This window comes from Rhineura floridana, chromosome 8, assembly GCF_030035675.1.
Source record: "Rhineura floridana isolate rRhiFlo1 chromosome 8, rRhiFlo1.hap2, whole genome shotgun sequence".
Lineage (NCBI taxonomy): Eukaryota > Metazoa > Chordata > Lepidosauria > Squamata > Rhineuridae > Rhineura > Rhineura floridana.
In genome coordinates, this window is record NC_084487.1 from 44,458,414 (window position 1) to 44,480,201 (window position 21,788).

Consider the following 21,788-nt stretch of genomic DNA (forward strand, 5'->3'; position numbering starts at 1 on the left):
TGTTGGCATTACTGCCTACAGGTGAAGGGTTACCTTAGTAGGGAAGGCTATGGAACAGAGGCTAGAAGGTAGAAAAGTCAGTGGGACATTCTTGGTGGTTGCATGCAGAAACTAGAGGAATATTGGCTTGTGTATTCCTTAACTAACAATGGCTTATCATGGGCAAATGCTGCCACTGTGCAAGTTTTAAAGCCTTCACAATCCCACTCTGTGTCCATATCACATCACTGATGGTACTAGCAAAATGTGTGAGGGCGGGGAGAAGACAAATGTTGGTGATACCAGTTCCACCAATGGTTTCCCACCCAGAACCTCAACTCCTGGCCTTTATCACACTGTTGTTCAGATATGGCTACAACCTCCTAATCACCCTAGGCTTCTTGGTGGAGGGCCTTGCTACTCACAGTATGAATCAGAAAGAGTTTTACTGAAACAAGAAAAAACACAGTGTCACAATTTTCTTTTAAGTTCAGAAGGTTTCCTTGTCCCTTGCACACATGCACACACTCACACACGCAGATCTCCCCAGATCCCAAGATGTATCTGTTTGGAGAAAAGGATCTTGTGCTGCCTCATTCCTTACGTAGGCTAACAGAAGGGAAGTAGCTTTCATGCTCCTTTTCCTTTGGACAAGGTCCTCTCATGCCTTCATCCGCTCCTCACAGATTTCAAAGCTCCATTTGGCTGCCCCTCCGTGGACCTCTACCAGTTTCTCGTCCCAGTGGATGATGTTGCCTTGCAGGTGGCTGGTGCAGTTGGCCAAGCCCATGATCTGTGCTGGTGTCAGGACGTGATTCCACAGGTTGAACTGAGAAATTTCACCAACGAAGGCCTGAGTGGCATCAAATCTTCCACCCAATGCATCCTGTGACATCACATTGGAGAAAAATTGTAGACATTAGAGCAGACAAACAAAGGCAATGAAGTGGAAAGAAGACAGAAAGGAATAAATATGGGAAATTGAAGAGAAATATGAGAGGGAGAGAGAGAGAGAGTATAATAAAATTAAGTAACTGAATGTGGCCATTATCTTATTCTTTAGTGGAGACTGGTGGCTCTAATGTCTGTATGGCAGTGAATCCGCTCTGGGTTTAAGCTTGAACTTTCAAGGAGCTGTACAAGGCATTGAACTTATTTTGGGAAAGGTTTAGTGGTTTGAGTGTTGGACTACGATCTGGGAGACCAGGGTTCGAATCCCCACACAGCCATGAAGCTCACTGGGTGACCTTGGGCCAGTCACTGCCTCTCAGCCTCAGAGGAAGGCAATGGTAAACCACCTCTGAATACTGCTTACCATGAAAACCCTATTCATAGGGTTGCCATAAGTCAGAATCGACTTGAAGGCAGTCCATTTCATTTTTCAGCATCAGCACCTTGGACAAATCTTTGAAAGTTTGGACTACTGGAGCAGATTCACTGCCCCACTGACATTGGAGCCATGAAACTTTGACCCTCCAGGTGTTGCTGAACTACAACTCCCATCAGCCTCAGTCAGCATGGCCAATGATAAGGGATGATGGAAGCTGTAGTTCAGCAACATCTGGAGGGCCAAAGTATTGCCACACCTGCCTTAGAGTGTACTTTCTAGGGAGAACATGAAGGAGTCACAGATTTCCCTGTCTTTAAGGAACAGTAGGAACAGAATTCTGAGATTATGTGACAGACAAAACGATTTGAGAATTGAAACACAGCAATTCTTTGAAACTCACACTTCTCCAAATTTTGTGATGCAGATCTCTAACCAAAAAATTGTGTACAAGAATATGTATATTAAGAGAAGATGTGCACAAAAATGCACATGTTAATAAAAATGCATTGTGTTAGGAAAAATTGCTTGCAAAAATGTTCATATTATTAGCAGAAACACACACTCAAACGCTGATGAATTTTCATGAGGGTTTTCTAAAACCAACCAACCAACCCATGGCAAGTCAATGTGGGAATGTGGTGAACTGAATTTAAGACAGGAGTAATGAGAAACAGAGAGAAATGAGAACTGCCCAATTCATCCATCCCAAGTGACAGAGGACAAATTGCCTTGCTAAATAACTCCGCTTCTGCTCAGCTCAAATCTATGAGAGCAATCCATAATGATGGAATGGGAGGTATTTAACTCAAAGGTGGAGGAGGCAAATGTAAATAAAACAAAGCAAGCAAGGTGAAGACCTTGGCCAGCCATGCTTGTTCTCCTCCTGGGTTGATGAAAGTGACTCATGCAAATGGGGAAAGGGAGGTGGCCAATGCAGGCCTACCGTCAGAGTGACCTTAATGTCGCTGTGGATCATAGCTGTGTAGAACCTTTGATAGTTATATAGAAGAGGCAACACTGGCAGATGCCGGGCACATAACAAATGGAGCTCTAGCAAGAGGCCACATTACAATGAAGCCATCGCAAATTAAATGCTTCAAAATATATGGGGCAACCAATGCCTGGCAAATAGGCAGAGCACCATAGAGAGAGAAGAATATAGCTCTCTTATCCATATATAAAGCTGCCTTATCCTAAAACAGGCCTTTGCTCTATAACCTGGTATTATCTACTCAGACTGGCAGTGACTCTCCAGGGAGAGATCTTGCTCACCCTGGCTACTTGCAATCCTTTTAACTGGAGACTTTCCATGTGCCAAACATGTGCTCTGCCACTGGGCTATGGCCCATGCCACACCGTAATTCTGCTCTGCAAGTGACAGCTTTGTTTCAGTTGGTTTCAATGGGTTCAGGGCTCTGTGTCATTCTAGTCTTTCCTCAGCAATATGGTGTAGCAAGCTGCGAAACAGCATGGCTCTCTCCTCCCCACGCTGGCTAGTTACTGCTTTCCGCCTGTCCAGTGTCTGGATAAAAATGCAAAATCATGGGTGCTTCTGTACAGCAGTTTATTGTGGACTCAGCACTATTCTTGCATAGTGTCCATACAACACTGTCCTCATGAAAATGCCATCCTACATTTGTTTCCCATTTAATCTGGATTTACTATTTCCATGAAAAATCCAATAAGTGGAAATAGTACATCTGGATTCAAGGCCGGCGCCAGAAGGTTGCCAGGTTGGGCCTTGGCTGAAGGCCCCTGCGACCCAGAGGGGCTCCTTAGGGTGGGAGGGTGGCAGTTTCATTCCACGATCCACAGCAGTGTTGGGTCCTGCCACTCGACACTGCCACGGATTGCAGAGAGGGAGCTCCCAGGCATCCCCCCAATACAGACAGCACAAGCTTCAATAAGCCTGCCTGCATGCCCCACCTACCTCTCTTGTCAGTGTGAATGCTATGTGCACTGTGCATGCATGCCTATCTGCCATCAGCCAAGATGGCAATGGGGGCTTCCCTAAGGGGCTGATGCCCCTGCCACCATCTTGGTTGATGGCAGCATGCATGCTATGCGCACAGTTCATTCATACAACACAAGGGGTAGGTGGGGCATGCGGGCAGGGTTATTAACCCTGCACTGCCTATATGGGGGGTGTTGGGCTATAGCGCTATGGGCCCAGAGCAGGCTGGTGCCCAAGGGCACAGTCATCCCTGGCAACAGCCCTGTCTGGATTAAATGGGGGGTAGGGAGGACATGGGATTTCATTCTGATGAGGATGACATCATGTGGATGCTGCACAAAACTTGCATGTATGAACAGCACCAACTTCGCAATAAACTGCCGTGTGGAATTTTCTGTGTAGGCATCCTTTTGGGCACCACAGGTCTGTTTAATACCGACTCCAAATCCAAACCAGAATCCCTGTGTGGCCATAGGTTTTAAGGATGACACATGTGGCATGGCCACTCTTACACTCATGCTGTCAAATTCTGTTCCTTTGATCCCAAGGGCTGGGAAGGTTCTTGACAGATGTTCAGGTTAATGATATCAAAGACAATGCAGGGATTGGACCCACCTGTTCCTGGCCCAAGATGATCACCCCGTGAGGTCTGATTGGATGCCAGGATGCCAGGTTATCACTGGCCCCACGCTCCTCACCATCTTGATATGCTGACCATATGCCATCCCGTGTGATCCAGGTAATGCAGATGTGGTGCCAGGTCCCAGCCTTTAGACTCATGGGCAGCTGAGCCACCTTACAACAAAACAGAACAGTGCCTTAAAATGTACAGTACAAGTAGATTTGAGGAGGGTCTACCACTGATTTTTTTTGTCTGTTGCTGGCATCACCATCACCACCACTGACCAGGTGCCCATTATAGTCCTCTCCCATTGGCTGTAGAACAGGAGTCAGGAACCTCAGGCCTGGGGAAAAAATGCAGCCCCCCAAGCCTCTCTCTCAGGGCCTTACGACTCTCGCTAGGCCATGCCCCTACTCAGTCCTGGTCTGAGTCCTCCTTGAGTACTGTTTTCATCTTAAAGAAGTCCTCCTTGGATCCCCAGATTTTAAATAACTTCCGCCAAATTTTAAATAACTTCCGCCCAATTTCAAACTTACCATTCTTGGGCAAGGTCATTGAGAGAGTGGTGGCAAATCAGTTGCAGACACACTTGGATGAAACGGATTATCTAGATCCATACCAATCAGGTTTCAGGACTGGACATGGAACTGAAACAGCCTTGGTCGCTCTGGTAGATGATATGAGGAGGGCACTGGATAGGGGAGAATTCACCTTCCTTGTCCTCCTGGATCTCTCAGCGGCTTTTGATACCGTCGACCACGGTATCCTTTTAGATCGCCTGGAGAGTTTGGGATTGGGAGGCACGGTTTTACAGTGGTTCCAGTCCTTTCTCTCTGATAGGCGCCAACAGGTAGCATTGGGTGACGAGGTTTCAGACCCTTGGCCTCTCAATTGTGGTGTGCCACAGGGTTCTATCCTCTCTCCCATGCTATTTAACATCTATGTAAAGCCGCTGGGAGAGATCATCAGGAGATATGCGGATGACACTCAGCTCTATCTCTCATTTAAATCTTCACCAGAGAGGGCTGTGGAGACCATGTCCAAGTGCCTGGAATCCGTGAGTGGATGGATGGGCAGGAACAGGTTGAAGTTGAACCCTGATAAGACCGAGGTACTACTTGTGGGAGACAAGGGAGGGTTAGGAGATGTTGACTCGGGGTTGTTCTTGATTCCAAGCTGTCCATGGAGGCTCAGATTTCGGCTGTGAGCCGGGCAGCTTGGTATCAATTACACCTTATACGTAGGCTGCAACCCTACCTCCCTGTTCAACAGCTCCCGCTCGTGGTGCATGCCCTGGTCACCTCTCGATTGGACTACTGTAATGCGCTCTACGTGGGGTTACCCTTGAAAACGACCCAGAAATTACAGCTTATACAGAATGCGGCGGCGCGCTTACTTACCAACAGCCACCGACGGGATCACATCACGCCAGTGTTGTTTGACCTACACTGGCTGCCGGTTGTTTTCCGGGCCCGATTCAAGGTGTTGGTTTTAACCTTTAAAACCCTGTATGGTTTCGGCCCAGCTTACCTGAAAGAGCGCCTCCACCGCCACCAATTATGCTGCCCAACTAGATCAGCCACACAAGGCCTTCTCTCAATCCCTCCAACCAAAACAGCTAGGTTGGTGGGTACTAGGGAGAAGGCCTTTTCTGTGGTGGCCCCCACTCTCTGGAACTTCCTCCCATATGATCTTCGACATGCCCCTTCCCTAGATGTATTCCGCAAGGCCCTGAAGACGTGGCTATTCCAGCAAGCCTTTGAGGTCATTGGGTAAATCACCATGATTCTGTCATTTATTGTATGTTGTTATTATAATTGCTTTTATATGTATTGATGACTGTCCAGTATTTTACCTATTGTTATTAATGTGATTACATCTGTTATTGTATTTTATCTCTTTTAATGTACGTCGCCTAGAGTGGCTAATTGCCAGATAGGCGACAAACAAATTAAATATTATTATTATTATTAATGTATCTTTGAACTGTGATGATGCATCTTGCTTATTTGGATGGGGAAATGTGTATGTATAAACCCTCTGGTGTATGTGGTACAAAGGTGAGAGCCACATCCGTTGCACCATCCACTTTTGCCTTTGGATCAACCTACCGCAAGGGAATGCAGCCCTTGAGCTGGAAAAGGTTTCTCACCCCTGCTGTGAATGCCAGTGATAAAGATAAGAAGCAGGACACACAGAGAGAATGGCATGCTACAAATGACTATATCTAGTATCAGGAGCATCATTTCTGGGTGGAAATTGTGTGGGGAAGAGAGAGAAATGTATAATATTCCACCCTTCCTCCCTAAGGTAATCCAAGGTGGCAAACAGACGATAAAGCACTAAAAAACATCTTAAAAACAAAACATTTTTAAAGCGTCTTTAAAAACAATGCCAATACAGATGCAGACTGGGACAGGGTCTCTACTTAAAAGGCTGGTTGAAGTGCTGCAAAAGGTTCCAGGTTAGCATCAACAGCTAAAGAACTGGGAAAGACTTCTGCCTGAAACCTTGGGGAGCTGCTGGTAGTTAGAACAGTCTGCACTGGGCAAGTTGAGTCAATGGCCTAACAGGGTCAAGAGAAAATGGCTTTTGGAAGAACATACAGTGAGACTTAAACGATAAAGAATCTTGTTAAAGACTACGGGCCCCTCCAGGCTGGTGTTTTATTGTGGGTGTAGTGGTTAAGGTGTTGGACTACGACTTGGGAGGCCAGGGTTCGAATCCCCACATAGCCATGAAGCTCACTGGGTGACCTTGGGCCAGTCACTGTCTCTCAACCTCATGACAACCCTATTCATAGGGTCGCCATAAGTCGGAATCGACTTGAAGGCAGTACATTTACATTTATTCTGCAACATGTTCCTTGACACAAGGATAGTGCGTTAGTGGTGGGTTTATTCTGCTTTTGTTTGTTGTGTGATGCTTCTCCAGTGCTACCACGTTATTGCTATCTGGAGGGGCTCTGGTGCAACAAACGCAGAACAAAAAATAAACCAGAACATTTGTGTCATAAAAATTATGGGTTTGTAGCAGGAAATTATTGGATATGTACTGACTGGAAATGAAGCAGTGTGACCAGTCCAAAACTTTTGCAGGATTGAACAGTATTGAAAGTGGGATTGGATCGTGTATGACTGCCCTGATATTTATTTATGTATTTATTATTTGATTTATATCCTGCCCTTCCTCCTGGCAGGAGCCCAGGGTGGCAAACAAGCGCTAAAAACACTTTAAAACATCATAAAAACAGACTTTAAAATGCATTAAAACAAAACATCTTTAAAAACATTTTTTTAAAAAAAAGCATCATGAATGCACCATGAATGCACAATACAAAAGATGTCTGGAGGGGCCCTAACAGATTTATTTTGGCATAAGCTTTTAGGGGCAACAGCCCCCTTTATTGGGTTAAATGTATGTCATTTCAATTGAGAATGCATTAAAAAAAAAAAAGCTTGGTTGTATTTGCTCTAGATTGTTTCTTCCCTGTCCATCTCACTCATCATATTTTCCCAGGTGCATTTTACAGTTGACTCAACTCAAAGCACTGATACAGAATACAGCATACACTTCTGTAGTTGTGGTCTGGAAAGAAGGCTAGCAGAAGGTATTGTTGACAGACACATGGCTTACAAGCAAAAGTAGACATGACAATGGCAATGTCATCTCTTTCAGTTGGAGGTTGCCCAATCCTGTATGTACATTAGGATTGATTGGTGTTGGGGGGGTATGCGACTGATTTTAAGAGTAAAACATGTGGATGGAGGGTTCAAACTCTCCCCTCACCTGGTATCTACACCCCAGTAGTCCCTCCCCTAGATATTCCCACCCACCCCAGCCAGACTCACTTTTAGGATCAGAGAAAAGTATTATCAGAGGACAAACTGTAAGGAGGTAAGCTGTGTAGGTAGAGGGAAGGTTTAGCACCCTCCTTGCCCATGTAGCTCTTTTGCTCTTCAGATCCCACCCCCCTTTCTAAATGATTGGGCTAGACCTGTATTTAAAGACGATGGCCTGTTGTTATCATGTGGAGTTCAGTCCAGAAAAAGGATAATGCAAGGCTGCCCACGATGCAGTCTAGGACCTCTGAACGTCACCTGACATTTAGAAAGGAAACCCAGATTCATCCCCCAGAATTCTCTTCCTTTGCTTTGTCTGAGAAAACAAAGCTAAAATACACAAACATTTCTGAGGAACAGAATTTTAGTGCTGTTTTTTCTTCCTTCTGAATGCCTTTTTTAAGGAAACAGGAAGAGGGGGGGGTAATAAATTATGAGTAGGAAGAGAGGGATGAAATGAGGCAGCAGAGAAAAAGGAAAAGAAGTGGAAAAGTGGATAAAATGAAACGTCCAATGTTTCATCTAGAGGGCTCTACTTTCAGCAACCAGGTGGCACCTTGTTTCAGCATTCCCAGCCCTTACCATCACGGCAAATTATCTCATTTCTCTCTCTCCTACAATTCTTACTTCTTTAAGCACATTTCCCATAAGACACACAGAGTATATATGATGTGCCACTTTTGAGGACTGCATATATTTGATGGATGTAACTTGGGAGTTAGAAGAGAAGCATCAGGCGAGCAGGGGAAGATATTCCTGGAAAGGAAATCCATCACCCACAGTGCACCGCAGCATCCTGGCATTTCACTTGACATTTGGAAATAGTTCAGATCCAGCTCTGACACAATGGGATGCATCAACCTATGCTGGTCCATGATCAACACTGCTGACAGGGAACAGTGCAGGACCAGCATTGGCTGTGGTGACTACATCGTAAGTGTTTCATGCTCATTGTGACGCTGTCTTGGGGAAAATGTACCTGCCATTCCCTCTTCCCACAATCTTGGCTGTGTGTTAGAGACCTGAACCTGGGATTCTGAAAGCAGTTGTCAAGTGGAATCTTTGATTTGAGTCCATTCCCTTCCACTTCCTTTTAAGGAGGTTGTTGGGCAGTGGGCAAGAAGCAACAGTGGGCACATGTATGTTTCATTAATGACAAGTGACTTATGTATATCCTTTTTTCCTAGCTGATATCAGTTTTCCTAACCGAGTGGAGTGTATTATTTATTTATTTATTTATTAAATTTATATCCCACCCTTCCTCCCAGAAGGAGCCCACGGCAGCAAACAAAGACACTAACAGCACTCTAAAACATCTTAAAAACAAAAACTCTAAACATATTTAAACAAAACTTCCTTAAAAACATATTAAAACAAAACCTGTAAAAAACATATTTAAAAGAAACAGCATTAAAAAACACCTTAAAAAGCAATTCCAACACAGATGCAGACTGGGGTAAGGTCTCTACTTAAAAGGCTTGTTGAAAGAGGAAGGTCTTCAGTATTCTCAACATAAGGAAAGTTAGTATGTATGTCTTACAGATGTCCATGCCAAAGTCTTCCTTCCTTACCTTGTCATTAATTATCAGCTCCATAGGATTATTTCCCCACTCCAGCAATACAAGCTCATTGGCTTCTCCAGGTACTGAGTAGGAGAAAGGGGTGCCCACCCCTGCTGGACCCTTGGCTTTCAGCCACATGCAGACTGTGAAAGCATAAAGCTCAGGCAAGCTCTTCTTCATCCGGGCATACATGTAGTTATTTCGTACGGGTATAGCAACTTTGAACGCTCCTGGATGGTTGAAGGCTGTTGTTTCTGTGTGCATAAAAGAGAAATGGGGGTCAAGAAAGAATACAGGGAGAGAATAGAAAACCAAAGACTCCAGAAATTCAGTCAGACTTTGTCTATCCTACACAATGCCACCACTGCTGAAATAAATGCCAGACAGTTGTTTCAAGCAAAGGAGTTACTAAACTGGGGTGATATATATATATCCCAAAGTGATTTATAATTATACAATTATACAATAATACAATAAAATGTAATTAAACATATTAAACAATACACAGCATGAACATTCCTTATATATATTTATAAAGGGATTCAGCAAAATCATGGAAGATAAGTTTACTAATGGCTGCTACTTATATTGTGATAGCTATCCATCCTTCCTGGTATGTCACTGGATAACACTTGCTAGGGAGCAACAGTGTAGGAGGTACATTGTCTTCAAGCTCTGCTTTTAGACTTCCCAGAGAGGGATTTGGATGGCTACCATGGCAAGCAAGATGCTGGACTAGATGGAACTTTAGTCTTCTCCAGCACAGCTCTTCTTACAGGATGCACAAGGCCTTACATGTGATGCTGTGGGGCAAAGTGGCAATGAGCCCAGGGGAGTGTTGGGTTGGCTGCATCAGAACCCAGAGGTCCTCCTTCCTTGGCCTACCCCATCCCAGTGAGCAGCAGCACCCACCAATGCTGGGAGGGCAGTACTGCTGCTTTGCCCCCTCACACACCACTATTGAAATCAACCAACCCACTGCAAAAAATCCCCTATCCATTCAGCAATTTCCCCATAAATTATCCACCTAACCAGCATTTCAATAAATAGAAGGGAAAACAGAATTCATTCATACATTTTAATATTACAGGAGCATTACAAAAGAAGATAAAATCCCACATCCTCTGGCCAAGCCACAGTCTCAAACTAGTGGGACTTATTTCTGAGTAATCGGATGGATCATTCTGACAGACAGATCATGTTACTCCTTGAGATGGATCCAGCCAGCTCTGGAAGCAGCAATATTAGCAGCACCAGGCCAAGCAGGCACCTTTTACACTGCGCAGATTCCAGGAATCAGCAGATTCATGCAAGGCAACAGGGAGGGGAAAGTTGTGATAGTAAATGGAGGTGGAACCAAGCTCAGGAACACCAGCTGCTCTGCTTGATCAGAGAGGACAGACGAATAGTCTACAGCTACAAAGCGAGGAACCAAACCATGCTGTGTGTCTCTGGAGGGGCACAGTGCTGTGGCATCCCCCCTCCACTACATGCCTAGCGCCAACACAACTTGTTTCCATGTAAAATGTGATCTGATCTGAATCATATGAGTCAGTATGCACACACCTTTCTCTATGATGAAGAAATTGCCCCTACTTGCTAGAGCACTCCAGAGGGTGCCCTGCTCTGTTATCACAGCAGAACACGGTGCAGATTAAGGCTGCAATCCTGTACTCACACAGGTGCTCCCTGGGTGGGTGTAAGTCCTGTGAACTCAATGTGGCTTGTTTCTGAGTAGACATGTACAGGATTGCACAACAGCTCCCTCCATTTGTGTTGACCTACATCCTGTTTCAGAAAATAATAATACGGGGACGGGCCATAGCTCAGTGGTAGAGTATCTGCCTTGCATGGAGAAGGTCCCAAATTAAATTCCTGGCATCTCCTAGTAGGTCTGGGAGTGAACCCTGCCTGAAACCCTAGAGAGCTGCTACCACTCAGCATAGACAATAACTGAACTAAATGGACCAGTGGTCTGACTCAGTGTAAGGCAGCCTCTTAGGTTCTTAATGGACTCATGCTGCTCAAATTGAGATTATTCTTCTGATGCTCACCTCTCCACTCCAAATCTCTTTCTCTACCACACACAGACAGTTGTGGTGCATGAGATGGGCCGCCACCACTGCTTCAGCAATGTGCACCAACCTAGTAGTACTCCCCTATCCTTGCCACCACCCTGGCCCCAGTGAGAGTGGCAGTGCCTTCGGAGCTGACAGGGCATAGTGTTGGTGCCTCACACATCATGTACAGTGACTATGTTCTCTCTCTCTCTCTCTCTCTCTCTCTCTCTCCCACACACACACACACACACTCTTTCCACCCCCCCCTGAAACACACATTTTTCAGGTAAGGAAATAAAAATAATGTTATAAATATAAACCTTAGGCCTGCCTACCACTCACTCTCTCTCACACACTCTCTAATCAAGTAGTTATGGCTTTTCCTTTACAGGAGGACTGACCATGTTCAAGCTCAGCGACCCGGTTTTGAAGGGTGTCCAGCTCCTTCTCCACATCTTGCTGCTGTAGGTCATGGTTACTGGTGACAGATGAACGTTCTTTCTCCAGAGCTAAAATCTTGGAGAGGATCTGCTCCTCCAGTTCCTCCATCTTGTGATGGATTGTTTCTTGGGCTGGCACAGGAGCAGGAGTAGCATTCATTCGAGCTGGGACATCCTGCTACACTCAAGGGAAAGAAAGAAAGAAAGAAAGAAAGAAAGAAAGAAAGAAAAAAAGAAAGAAAGAAAGAAAGAAAGAAAGAAAGAAAGAAAGAAAGAAAGAAAGAAAGAAAGAAAGAAAGAAAGAAAGAAAGAAAGAAAGAGGAAAGGAAAATGGGCATTTAAAATATCACTGCTGAAACATCATACACACACAAACAAAATAATCCTGGCATAAACTCGCATGAAAAGCAGGGCTGTGCTCTCTGGACATTTCCAGACGGTTGCTGTTTTCAGGCTGGATACAATCAAATTTGAGCAACCGAAAAGACGACTGTACACGTGGACATCACCAAATGGTCAATATAGGAATCAAATTGATTATATAATTGGTAGCAGAAGATGGAAAAGTTCCATACTTTCTGCAAATGACCAGGAGCAGACTGTGGTACAGATTGAATTGAATTGAAACTTTATTTTTACCCTGCCCTTTACTCAGGGCGGCTTACAAATAGAACTACATGTAGTTAAAAACATAGAAAAACATACAATTAAAATACAATTAAACTATGCACAACCTTAACACCGTGAAAGGCACTTAAAAATCTAAAAACAATTTAAAATAATACAAATAATAATATAAAACAATAAAACAAGCCTTGTAAAGCCTAATCCTAAACAACTTTTATCCCAAAAGCCTGTCAGAATAAAAAGTCTTTACTTGCCGACGGAAGGATGGCAAGGAGGGGGCCATTCGTGCCTCCCTAGGAAGGGAGTTCCAGAACCTAGGAGCAGCCACCGAGAAGGCCCTATCTCGCGTCCCCACCAATCGCACTTGTGAGGGTATTGGGACTGAGAGAAGGGCCTCTCCTGAAGATCTCAGGGCCCGGGCAGGCTCATATAGGTAGATACGGTCTGACAAATAGCCTGGACCTGGGCTGTATAGGGCTTTATAGGTCAAAACCAGCACTTTGAATTGTGACCGGAAACAAACTGGCAGCCAGTGGAGCTGTTGTAACAAGGGAGTTGTATGGTCATGAACTGGTAATATCAAAAATCAGAGTAAAGCTAAAGAACAACAAAGCAATCATAATGCCAAAATACAATTTAAATAACATCCCAGAAGAATATAAAGATCAAATAAGGAACAGATTTGAGATTTAAACTTAGTTGATAGAGAACCAGAAGAACCATGGGTTGAAGTCAGAGACATTATCAGGGAAGAATGCAAAAAGACAATATCTCTTGTTAAAAAGAGAGAAAGACCTCAATGGATGACTAATGAAACTCTTAAAATGGTTAAAGAAAGAAGGAAAGCAAAAGCAAAAGGAGATAGAAACACGGTCAGAACCCTAAGTGCAATAATACAGCAAATAGTACACAGGGACAAAGAACTATTACAATACTTATTGTATAGAAATAGAAGAGGACAGCAAAATGGGAAGAACAAGAGCCCTATTCCAAAAGATTAGAGAAATTAAAGGGAAATTTAAAACAAGAGCAGGGATATTGGATAATCAACAGGGGAATACACTGACTGACCGAGATAAAATAAAAGGAAGATGGAAGCAATACACTGAAGAACTATATAAAAGAGATGCAAGGATTACAGATTCATTCATGGAGGAACCGTATGATGAAGAACAGAAATTTTAGAATGTGAGGTGAAAGCTGCTCTTAAAATACTGGGAAGAAACAAATTACCAGGAACAGATGGCATAACAATAGAGTTGCTACAAGTTATTGAGACTGAATCTGTCCAAATTTTGAGAAAAATAATGGCCCACAGACTGGAAGCGTTCAATATACATCCCAATTCCAAGGAAAGGGGATCTCAGGGAATGCAGTAATTATTGAAGTATTGCCTTAATATCCCATGCAAGTAAAGTAATGCTCAAGATTCTACAACAAAAGCTCTTACTATATATGGAGCGAGAAATGCCAGATGTTCAAGCTGGATTTAGAACGGGAAGAGGCACCAGAGATCATATTGCAAACATACGTTGGATAATGGAATGGACCAAGGAATTTCACTACTCAAATACCCAAGATGGAATTAATCCAGCAGTCTTCATTGAGTAACAAATTAGGTTATTACAAGATTTCAACATCATTGCAAATAGATAAAATAATAGATAAAAGGTACCATCTCTGTTATCTTTTTGGTGTCTACTGAAGACCTTCCTCTTTCAGCAAGGCATTTAAGTAGAGATCTTATCCCAGTCTGCATCTGTGTTGGAATTCCTTTTTAATATGTTTTTAAACCTCCTTTTTTTTTTTAAAGACATTTTTAAAACTTTAAAAAATGTTTTAAAAGATGTTTTGTTTTAATATGTTTTAATGGTTGTTTTGTTTTAATGTATTTTAAAGTCTGTTTTTATGATGTGTTAAAGTATTTTTAGTGCTTTTGTTTGCTGCCTTGGGCTCCTACTGCTAGAAAGGATGGGAAACAAACAAACAAGCAAACAAATAAACTGTACCAAAGATAAACATGATAATAAGAGGGTACTTATCAACAGTCTGGGATGGAATTATAGTCTTTAGAACCAGCAAAACAAAATGGGTGAAGTTGGATATGGGAATAAATGACCTTGTGGAATGCCATGAATGAATGTAATCATAAACTTTCCTAAGATTTTAATGTTGCCTAGCCATTCTGGAATGAGAGGGACTGTAAATGGTTGTCTTCAAAGTAATCTCACTAGAAATGCCTCAATATTTTAAAATTGGGTGTCCACATTATAGCTGAGTAAGAAATGCCAGATGTCCAAGATGGCTTTAGAAAAGGAAAAGCTACCAGAGATCATATTGCAAACATATGATGGATAATGGAATGGAGCAAGGAGTTTCAGAAGAAAATCACCCTGTGCTTTATAGATTACAGTAAAGCCTTTGATTGTGTAGATCATGAAAAACTATGGAATGCTTTAAAAGAATTGGGGGTGCCACAGCATCTGATTGTCCTGATGCGCAACCTGTACTCTGAACAAGAGGCTACTGTAAGGACAGAGTACGGAGAAACTGAATGGTTCCCAATCGGAAAGGGTGTGAGACGGGTGTATTTTATCATCCTATTTGTTTAATCTATATGCAGAACATATCATACAGAAAGTAGGATTGGACCAAGATGAAGGAGGTGTGAAAATTGAGGGAGAAATATCAATAATTTAAGATATGCAGATGATATCACACTATTAGCAGAAACCAGTAATGATTTGAAATATATGCTGATGAAAGTTAAAGAGAAAAGCACAAAAGCAGGACTACAGCTGAAAGTCAAGAAGACTAAAGTAATGACTACAGAAGATTTATGTAACTGCAAAGTTGACAATGAGGACATTGAACTTGTCAAGGATTTTCAATATCTTGGCACAGTCATTAACCAAAATGGAGACAATAGTTAAGAAATTAGAAGAAGGCTAGGACTGGGGAGGGCAGCTATGAGAGAACTAGAAAAAGGGCTCAATTGCAAAGATGTATCACTGAACACTGAAGACAAGATCATTCAGACCATGGTATTCCCAATCTCTATGTATGGATGTGAAAGTTGGACAGTGAAAAAAGCAGATAAGAGAAATATCAACTAATTTGAAATGTGGTGTTGGAGGAGATCTTTGCGGATACCATGGACTGCGAAAAAGATAAATAATTGGATGTTAGAACAAATTAAACCAGAACTATCGCTAGAAGCTAAAATGATGAAACTGAGGTTATCATACTTTGGACACATCATGAGAAGACCTGATTCAGTAGAAAAGACAATAATGCTGGGAAAAACAGAAGGGAGTAGAAAAAGAAGAAGGCCAAACAAGAGATGGATTGATTCCATAAAGGAAGCCACAGACCTAAACTTACAAGCTCTGAACAGAATGGTTTATAACAGATGCTATTGGAGGTTGCTGATTCATAGGGTCGCCATAAGTTGAAATCAGCTTGAAGGCACATAACAACAATCAAATTCAGGTTGCACAATTATAGTTGTCTGGAAGGTCTTGAAGAACAAACCCTCTTCCCCAAAAGGTCAGACTTTTTCTGATAAGGAAAGTGATGGATGCACTGAAAACTTAATAAAATAAAATAAAATGCACTGGAAAGTGTGTGGGATAACACTTGCTTTGACGCAAGGTCATCTCACCTCATTGCAAACAAATCAGAATAAATGCTCAATAAACAAGTTGTGTGGAAACACCCTCAGAATCAGTAAGGACCTGAACCCAGAGACTTGTTGTCTATGCACTGATGCCCCTTGTACTGATGAGTCATGTGAGTTCTCCCCTCCCAGCTGTTCCTAAGATAGAAAAGAAGCCCATCTGTTAGAGAAACCATAGCTCAGTGGTAGAACACATGCTTTGCATGCAGAACGTTCCCAGTTCAGTCCCTGGCACCTCCACTTAAAAGGGTCAGGTAGCAGCAGATAATGAGAAAGTCCTTTGCCTGAGGTCCTGAGAGTTGCTGCCAGTCAGAGTAGGCATTGCTGATCTAGATAGAGTGTTGGTCTGATCCTGTATAAAGTAGTTTCACATAGCCCACAGACTGGAGGAGGAAGGGGTTTTTGTCAGCCTCTCAGATCCCAGTATGGCCCCTTTAACAACCCTGGCAGCTCATGGACTCCTCCTGACCTTATCTGGCAATAAATATTTTTAGGACAAGCCTGGGTCTGTGCCCGGGCAGCTGCCAGATCCTGCCTGTGTTTGTGGACTCCCTTGTTTTGCTCCGGGTGTCTCTGCCTGGCAGCCTACTTGTCCCTCCTCTTTCCCTGTGCCTACCTGCTCCTCTTCTAGTCTGCGAGTCTTTCTTCTTGCCTGCATTCCCGTCATCACCTTGGTTGGGTGTCTGAACTCAGACCTTGACCTGCAATGGATTCTTCTCCCAGATTGACCCTCATGTGGATCTAAACTTAACACTCCATCCAACTTTGTTCCCAGTATTGCCAGGCATCCTGCTGAAGCTCCCCAGTGCAGGCCTCCTATAGGCCAGTGTTGAGAGGGGTTCTCTTTGGAAACCTTGTCCTAAATCAGGGATTCCTAAACCAGAGTTTCCCAAACTGTCCTAAACCGGTGGCTTCATTCAGGTGGCCCACAGCAGGTCTGTGGATCTGTGATTGAATATGGGAGGCAGCACATCCATCGCATTGAACATTCAGTATTGTTTTTTTATTGTTACTGCTACTTTTATTTCTGATATTGTATTTCCTTGTATTGCAATTTGACATCTGTGGAATTACAATTGCTACAACAGGCAGAACAATCATTAAGTGGTCCACCGAGACAGCGATTTTCAGGTGGTCCTTGGGAAAATATGTTTGGGAACCATGGTGCTCAACAATTACCTATACTTTTAATTATTTGAACTGCTGGGGAGGGCCTGTGGTAGAGCACATGCTTTTTATGCAAAAGAGCCCGGTTCAATCCCTGCTGTCTCCAGGTAGGGCTAGGAAAGACACCTGCGTGACACCCTGGAGAACTGCTGCCCAGTCAGGGTTGACCATTCTGAGTTAGATCAGAGGTCACCAACCTTTTTGGCCCAGTGATCACATGTGGAATTTTGAGAAAATGCCATGGATGCCACTCACACAACAGCTGCTGTGGAGGATGTGGCATATCACGAAATGGCTGTTGTGGAGGCATGGCAAAATGCCTGCCGCATCTTAAAGGGCAGAAAAAGAGGACCAGAAGATGGTGTGGGCATCCCCATCAATGGGGGGAAAGGTAACTACATCAGCCACTGCCATGCTCATACACACAGACAAGCTCTTCTCATCTGTTCAGAACAGATGAGACAATGGCTGTCAAATCCTTGCATCCAATGAAATGTGAGCATTTAAGAGTATGTGTTCAGTGTAGAGAGGCTGAGCCAGCGTAAACAGGAATTGAGTAGAAAGATAAACAGTTTCTATGGCTTGTGGGTTTTTTAAGGAGATGTTTATTGAGACCTTTCATGGGTGTCATATGAGTTACTGGCAAGCAAACTGGCGCCTGCAGATACCTTGTTGGTGACCCCTAAGTTAGATGGATCAATGGTCTGACTTGGTTTAAGGCAGCTTCCTATCCTATTTATCTGGTGTGTTTTGATGCAGTCTTTCTGCTCTTGTGTTTGTTTAGGGTGCTTCCAGAAGGGCGTGTATTATGGAATTAGGGCTGCTCATGTGCACGTCTTATGCGGCAGTCTACACAACATCATTATCAAAATGCCAGTACGTAGTTTTTAAAATATTTAATCCAGATTTGCCCTTACCACGGAAAATGGGATAACTAAAAATCATCCATTATACATTCCCAGTCATTCCTAGTGTGGAAGCTTAGCTCATTAGTGACTTTTTATTTTATTTTTAAGGTGAGCAGTTTGTCAGGTGTGGTGATGTTTATCACCACACCCCTATTTCTGTTTGTGCCTCAGCTAAGCACAACCAGTGGCTTCAATATCATGTGAAAGACACATTTCCATTAATTGCCATATGCTCAAGGCACACCCAAATTTCAACAACAAGGTTTGGACGAGCTAATCTCTCAAGATCTCCACACAGTAAATGTGGGGGATTACCTCAGAGGCTAATCACATTACATACATTAGACTCAATAATAATAATAACAACAACAAAAGATGATGATGATGTCTTGCTGTATTGAGAATAAAGCACCAATGCTTGTAGCAAGTAAACTGAACCAGCGTGTGCATGTGGGAGGGTGATCGACAGAAAGGCAACTTATTCTTCCCTTGTCCCTTCCCCTTCTTTAGTAACTACTTGTTTGTTTTTCTCAGGCTTTACTTCCTCCCTTCCTCTTTCTTTCTTGCCAGTCAAAGATAGCGTATGCGAGTACAAGCCTCATGGCTCTACAATGGCCACATGTATCTCTATAGTCAGAATGACTTTATTGTCCAGTAGTCATAAACCTTAATTTTCTGTATTCTTTCCACTAGTAGTCTCACCAAACTATTTATCTCTGCACTCTGCTGCAATATATACCAAACCCAATATGCAGAAGACCTCTTTAGTATGATTTTGTTATTTCATTGCTGCTGCGGTGATTTGGGTGGGGAGAAATATGTGGTTGTGCTGTTAATGGTTGCAAGGGGTCTATGGGCATTCCAGCTGTTTTATATATATTGCCACCCACACCCACTCCACCAAATCAAACAGAAGATTAATATGCCTGAATATCACTCTTGCAAAAGATTTCAGTATTTAAAATATGTTATAATTTAATTATAATTTTAATTATAACAATTTAAAAATAAAGAAATGGAAATGATGTTGCCCACCCCCATCCCTGCAAAGCACAAGCCCCAATTTTCCCCACAATGGTAATGCTGGTAAAGTTTGTTCTTGTGCTTGTCCAGGGGATTTTAAAAAATAATTTCAAATAACATGCACAGGTTTGGAAATACCTACATGCTTTCCCAGAATGGAAAAGGTGGTGGAGGAGAGGAGAGGTGAGATTGAGGAGAGGGACAAAAAACACAGCCTGGATACCTTCCATCAAGTTCCACCCACTAATGTGGATGGCCAATGGCAGAATAGCAACAAACATCCATTGTTGAAAAATGTGAAATGTGTGGGAGGTAACAAGCAAGTTGCACACACAGAAAATCAGATCGGACCCCTTTATGATATAAAGCCCCTGCCCCCCCCAGTCTGGAAGCATGTTTGGTTGTCTAATAAGCTGCCATTATGATCTTCTCATTTTGTTAATCGCTGTTGTTAATGGTTTTATTGTTAGCTGCTTTGGACATTTTAATTTAGATTGAAAAGTGAGCAACAAATACTTGAAACGCAGGCAAGCTCAGAACTGCTGCCTTTAAAAATTTTCATTGAACTTGCATCAACTTCAGTACACACATGCCCTAGATGCAACATGAAACATGTCCCTATACACGACTCTTTCTAGCCTTTCCATGCTTTTGTGATTCAGTATGGAAAAAGAAGTCTGTGGGATTCCATTCTTTCACATTTCTCGTATAAACATGAATAGTCGTGGATAGAAAAGGGGATCATAATTTCCTTCTAACAATGGGGATGAAGCAGTGGGTCTTGTAGCCTCTCTTTGAGGCAATGTCTGCCATTCTGATGTCACATAATATTTCTGTAATCCTCTTAGAGCTCTATGAACTATGAGTCTGTGTGCTGAGAGGTCACAGCAGGCATTACATAGGTAGGGCAAAGAGGAGCTCCCACAATGGGAGGCAAGTCTTTGTTGTTGTCCACAGTGCCAACCTGACATGAGGACATTTGCATAAAGGGAGACACAGGTTTAAAAGCTACAGATGTTGTGACTGTCCATCGACAGCAAACATTATGCGTTCAAAGGTGTTTCAATGCATGGATTAGATACCTCCTTTAAGCACACCAAAGCTCCATCAACTTTTAAGCCAAACAGCATTGGCTTTTGGCACAAGTGGCCACAGCCTACTTACAATACAGATGAAGAGATTTCAGGGACAACACGGCCAGTGTGCTCTGTGCCACATTTGGAACAATGTCCCAGGGGGAGAGTGCTGTTGCACTCAGCTCCTGCTTTTGGACTTCCTATAGGCATCTGGCTGGCCACTGTGAGAACAGAATGCTGGACTAGATGGACCTTTGGTCTGATCCAGCAGGGCTCTTATTAGGTTCTTATGTCAGGGAATGTGTCTAGCCTCTGTTCTAACATTAAAGTACCGTTTAGAAGTGGTGGCTGGTTCCCACTGGGACTGGTAGGGCAGAAGGAAGAGAGGCCAACAGTAGGTGGAGCTAGAGCACATGACAGGTGATGTTAACTCATTTTGTCCCTGTTCTCCTCTCTGTTGAGTTCTACAAAGTCAACACTGAGAATACAGACACACTTACTGTTCTGCCAGCTCCAGGGCATCTCCACCTCTCTTTTCTGAAAATGGGGGCACACAATGGTAGTCAAATCCCATCCCTTTTTACTGTAAAACCTGGTGGGAGCAGCTTCAGTGCATTTTTAAAAAAGTTTTTCGCTTCAAAGAGATTTCGCAATGGATCTGCAGATCAATCTGTTGCCCATCCAGGTGTGGCCAATGGAAACGCTTTGCTGTAGGTGACTAGTGTGCGGACAGCCTTAGACTGTATTGATTGCTGCCCAGAGAACATTGAGTGGAATATAAATGTTTCAAACAAACCAACCAACAAGAAAGAAAGCTATGCTCGGACAGGCTGTCCAGGAATATGTCAATATACATTCTGAGCTTCCCTTCTCTCCTGGACTGTGTTTGGGAGTTTGGGGTTGTATACACACCATACATTTAAACCACACACACACAAATCCTGGAAACTGTAATTTTACACAGGTCTACAATACTATGGTTCCCAGGATTCGGGCGGTGGGTGGGAGGGCTTTCAATGTTCTTTAAATGTATGTTGTGATGGAAGAAGGGTTAGGAGGAGCCGGTAAGGAGGAGGAGAGAAGCGGGAGAGGAGAGACATCGATCAAGGGGGGAAAAGCAAAGGAGAGAGTTGAAAGAGAGGAGATGTGGAGAAGCCAAGGAAGTGCAAGGGGGGAAGGGGCCTGTTCTTCCCCCCTCTCTCACCCATGACATTTCATGGCCCATTAGTAATTACCTATTCATCATGATAATCAGGGCCAGCCTTAGCCCTTTTGCCACTCCTGTGCAGGAGGAGAGAAATGAACGCCAAAACGCTTGAGGGTTCTCTGCCCTCTATGACTCCCTGCGGTGCTCATTCATATGACAAAAGCCTGCACAGAGAAACAGACCTATTATTCAACCACATTTCTGCCCTTTGATGAGGAACTCCTAGAGCCTGCCTCGCCTCCTAATTACTGCTGTGGCTCCTCATCGCATCATTATTCCCTCTTATGTCTGTATTCCCTCTTATGCCAAGTG

The 21,788-nt window shown here is 43.3% G+C and overlaps 1 protein-coding gene across 1 annotated transcript in view; it reads right to left on the minus strand.

The window, feature by feature from the left end:
- Positions 1-377: 377 nt before the first annotated feature.
- Positions 378-21,788, minus strand: part of NPTXR (neuronal pentraxin receptor) — a 38,117-nt gene continuing 16,706 nt past the window's right edge. Inside the window, exons 2-5 of the mRNA XM_061639151.1 lie at positions 11,751-11,967; positions 9,299-9,543; positions 3,879-4,058; positions 378-865 (exon numbers count right to left, since the gene is read on the minus strand). Of these exons, the coding sequence (XP_061495135.1) occupies positions 641-865; positions 3,879-4,058; positions 9,299-9,543; positions 11,751-11,967 (867 nt within the window). The 3' untranslated portion in view covers positions 378-640. The remainder of the gene's footprint in view (positions 866-3,878; positions 4,059-9,298; positions 9,544-11,750; positions 11,968-21,788) is intronic.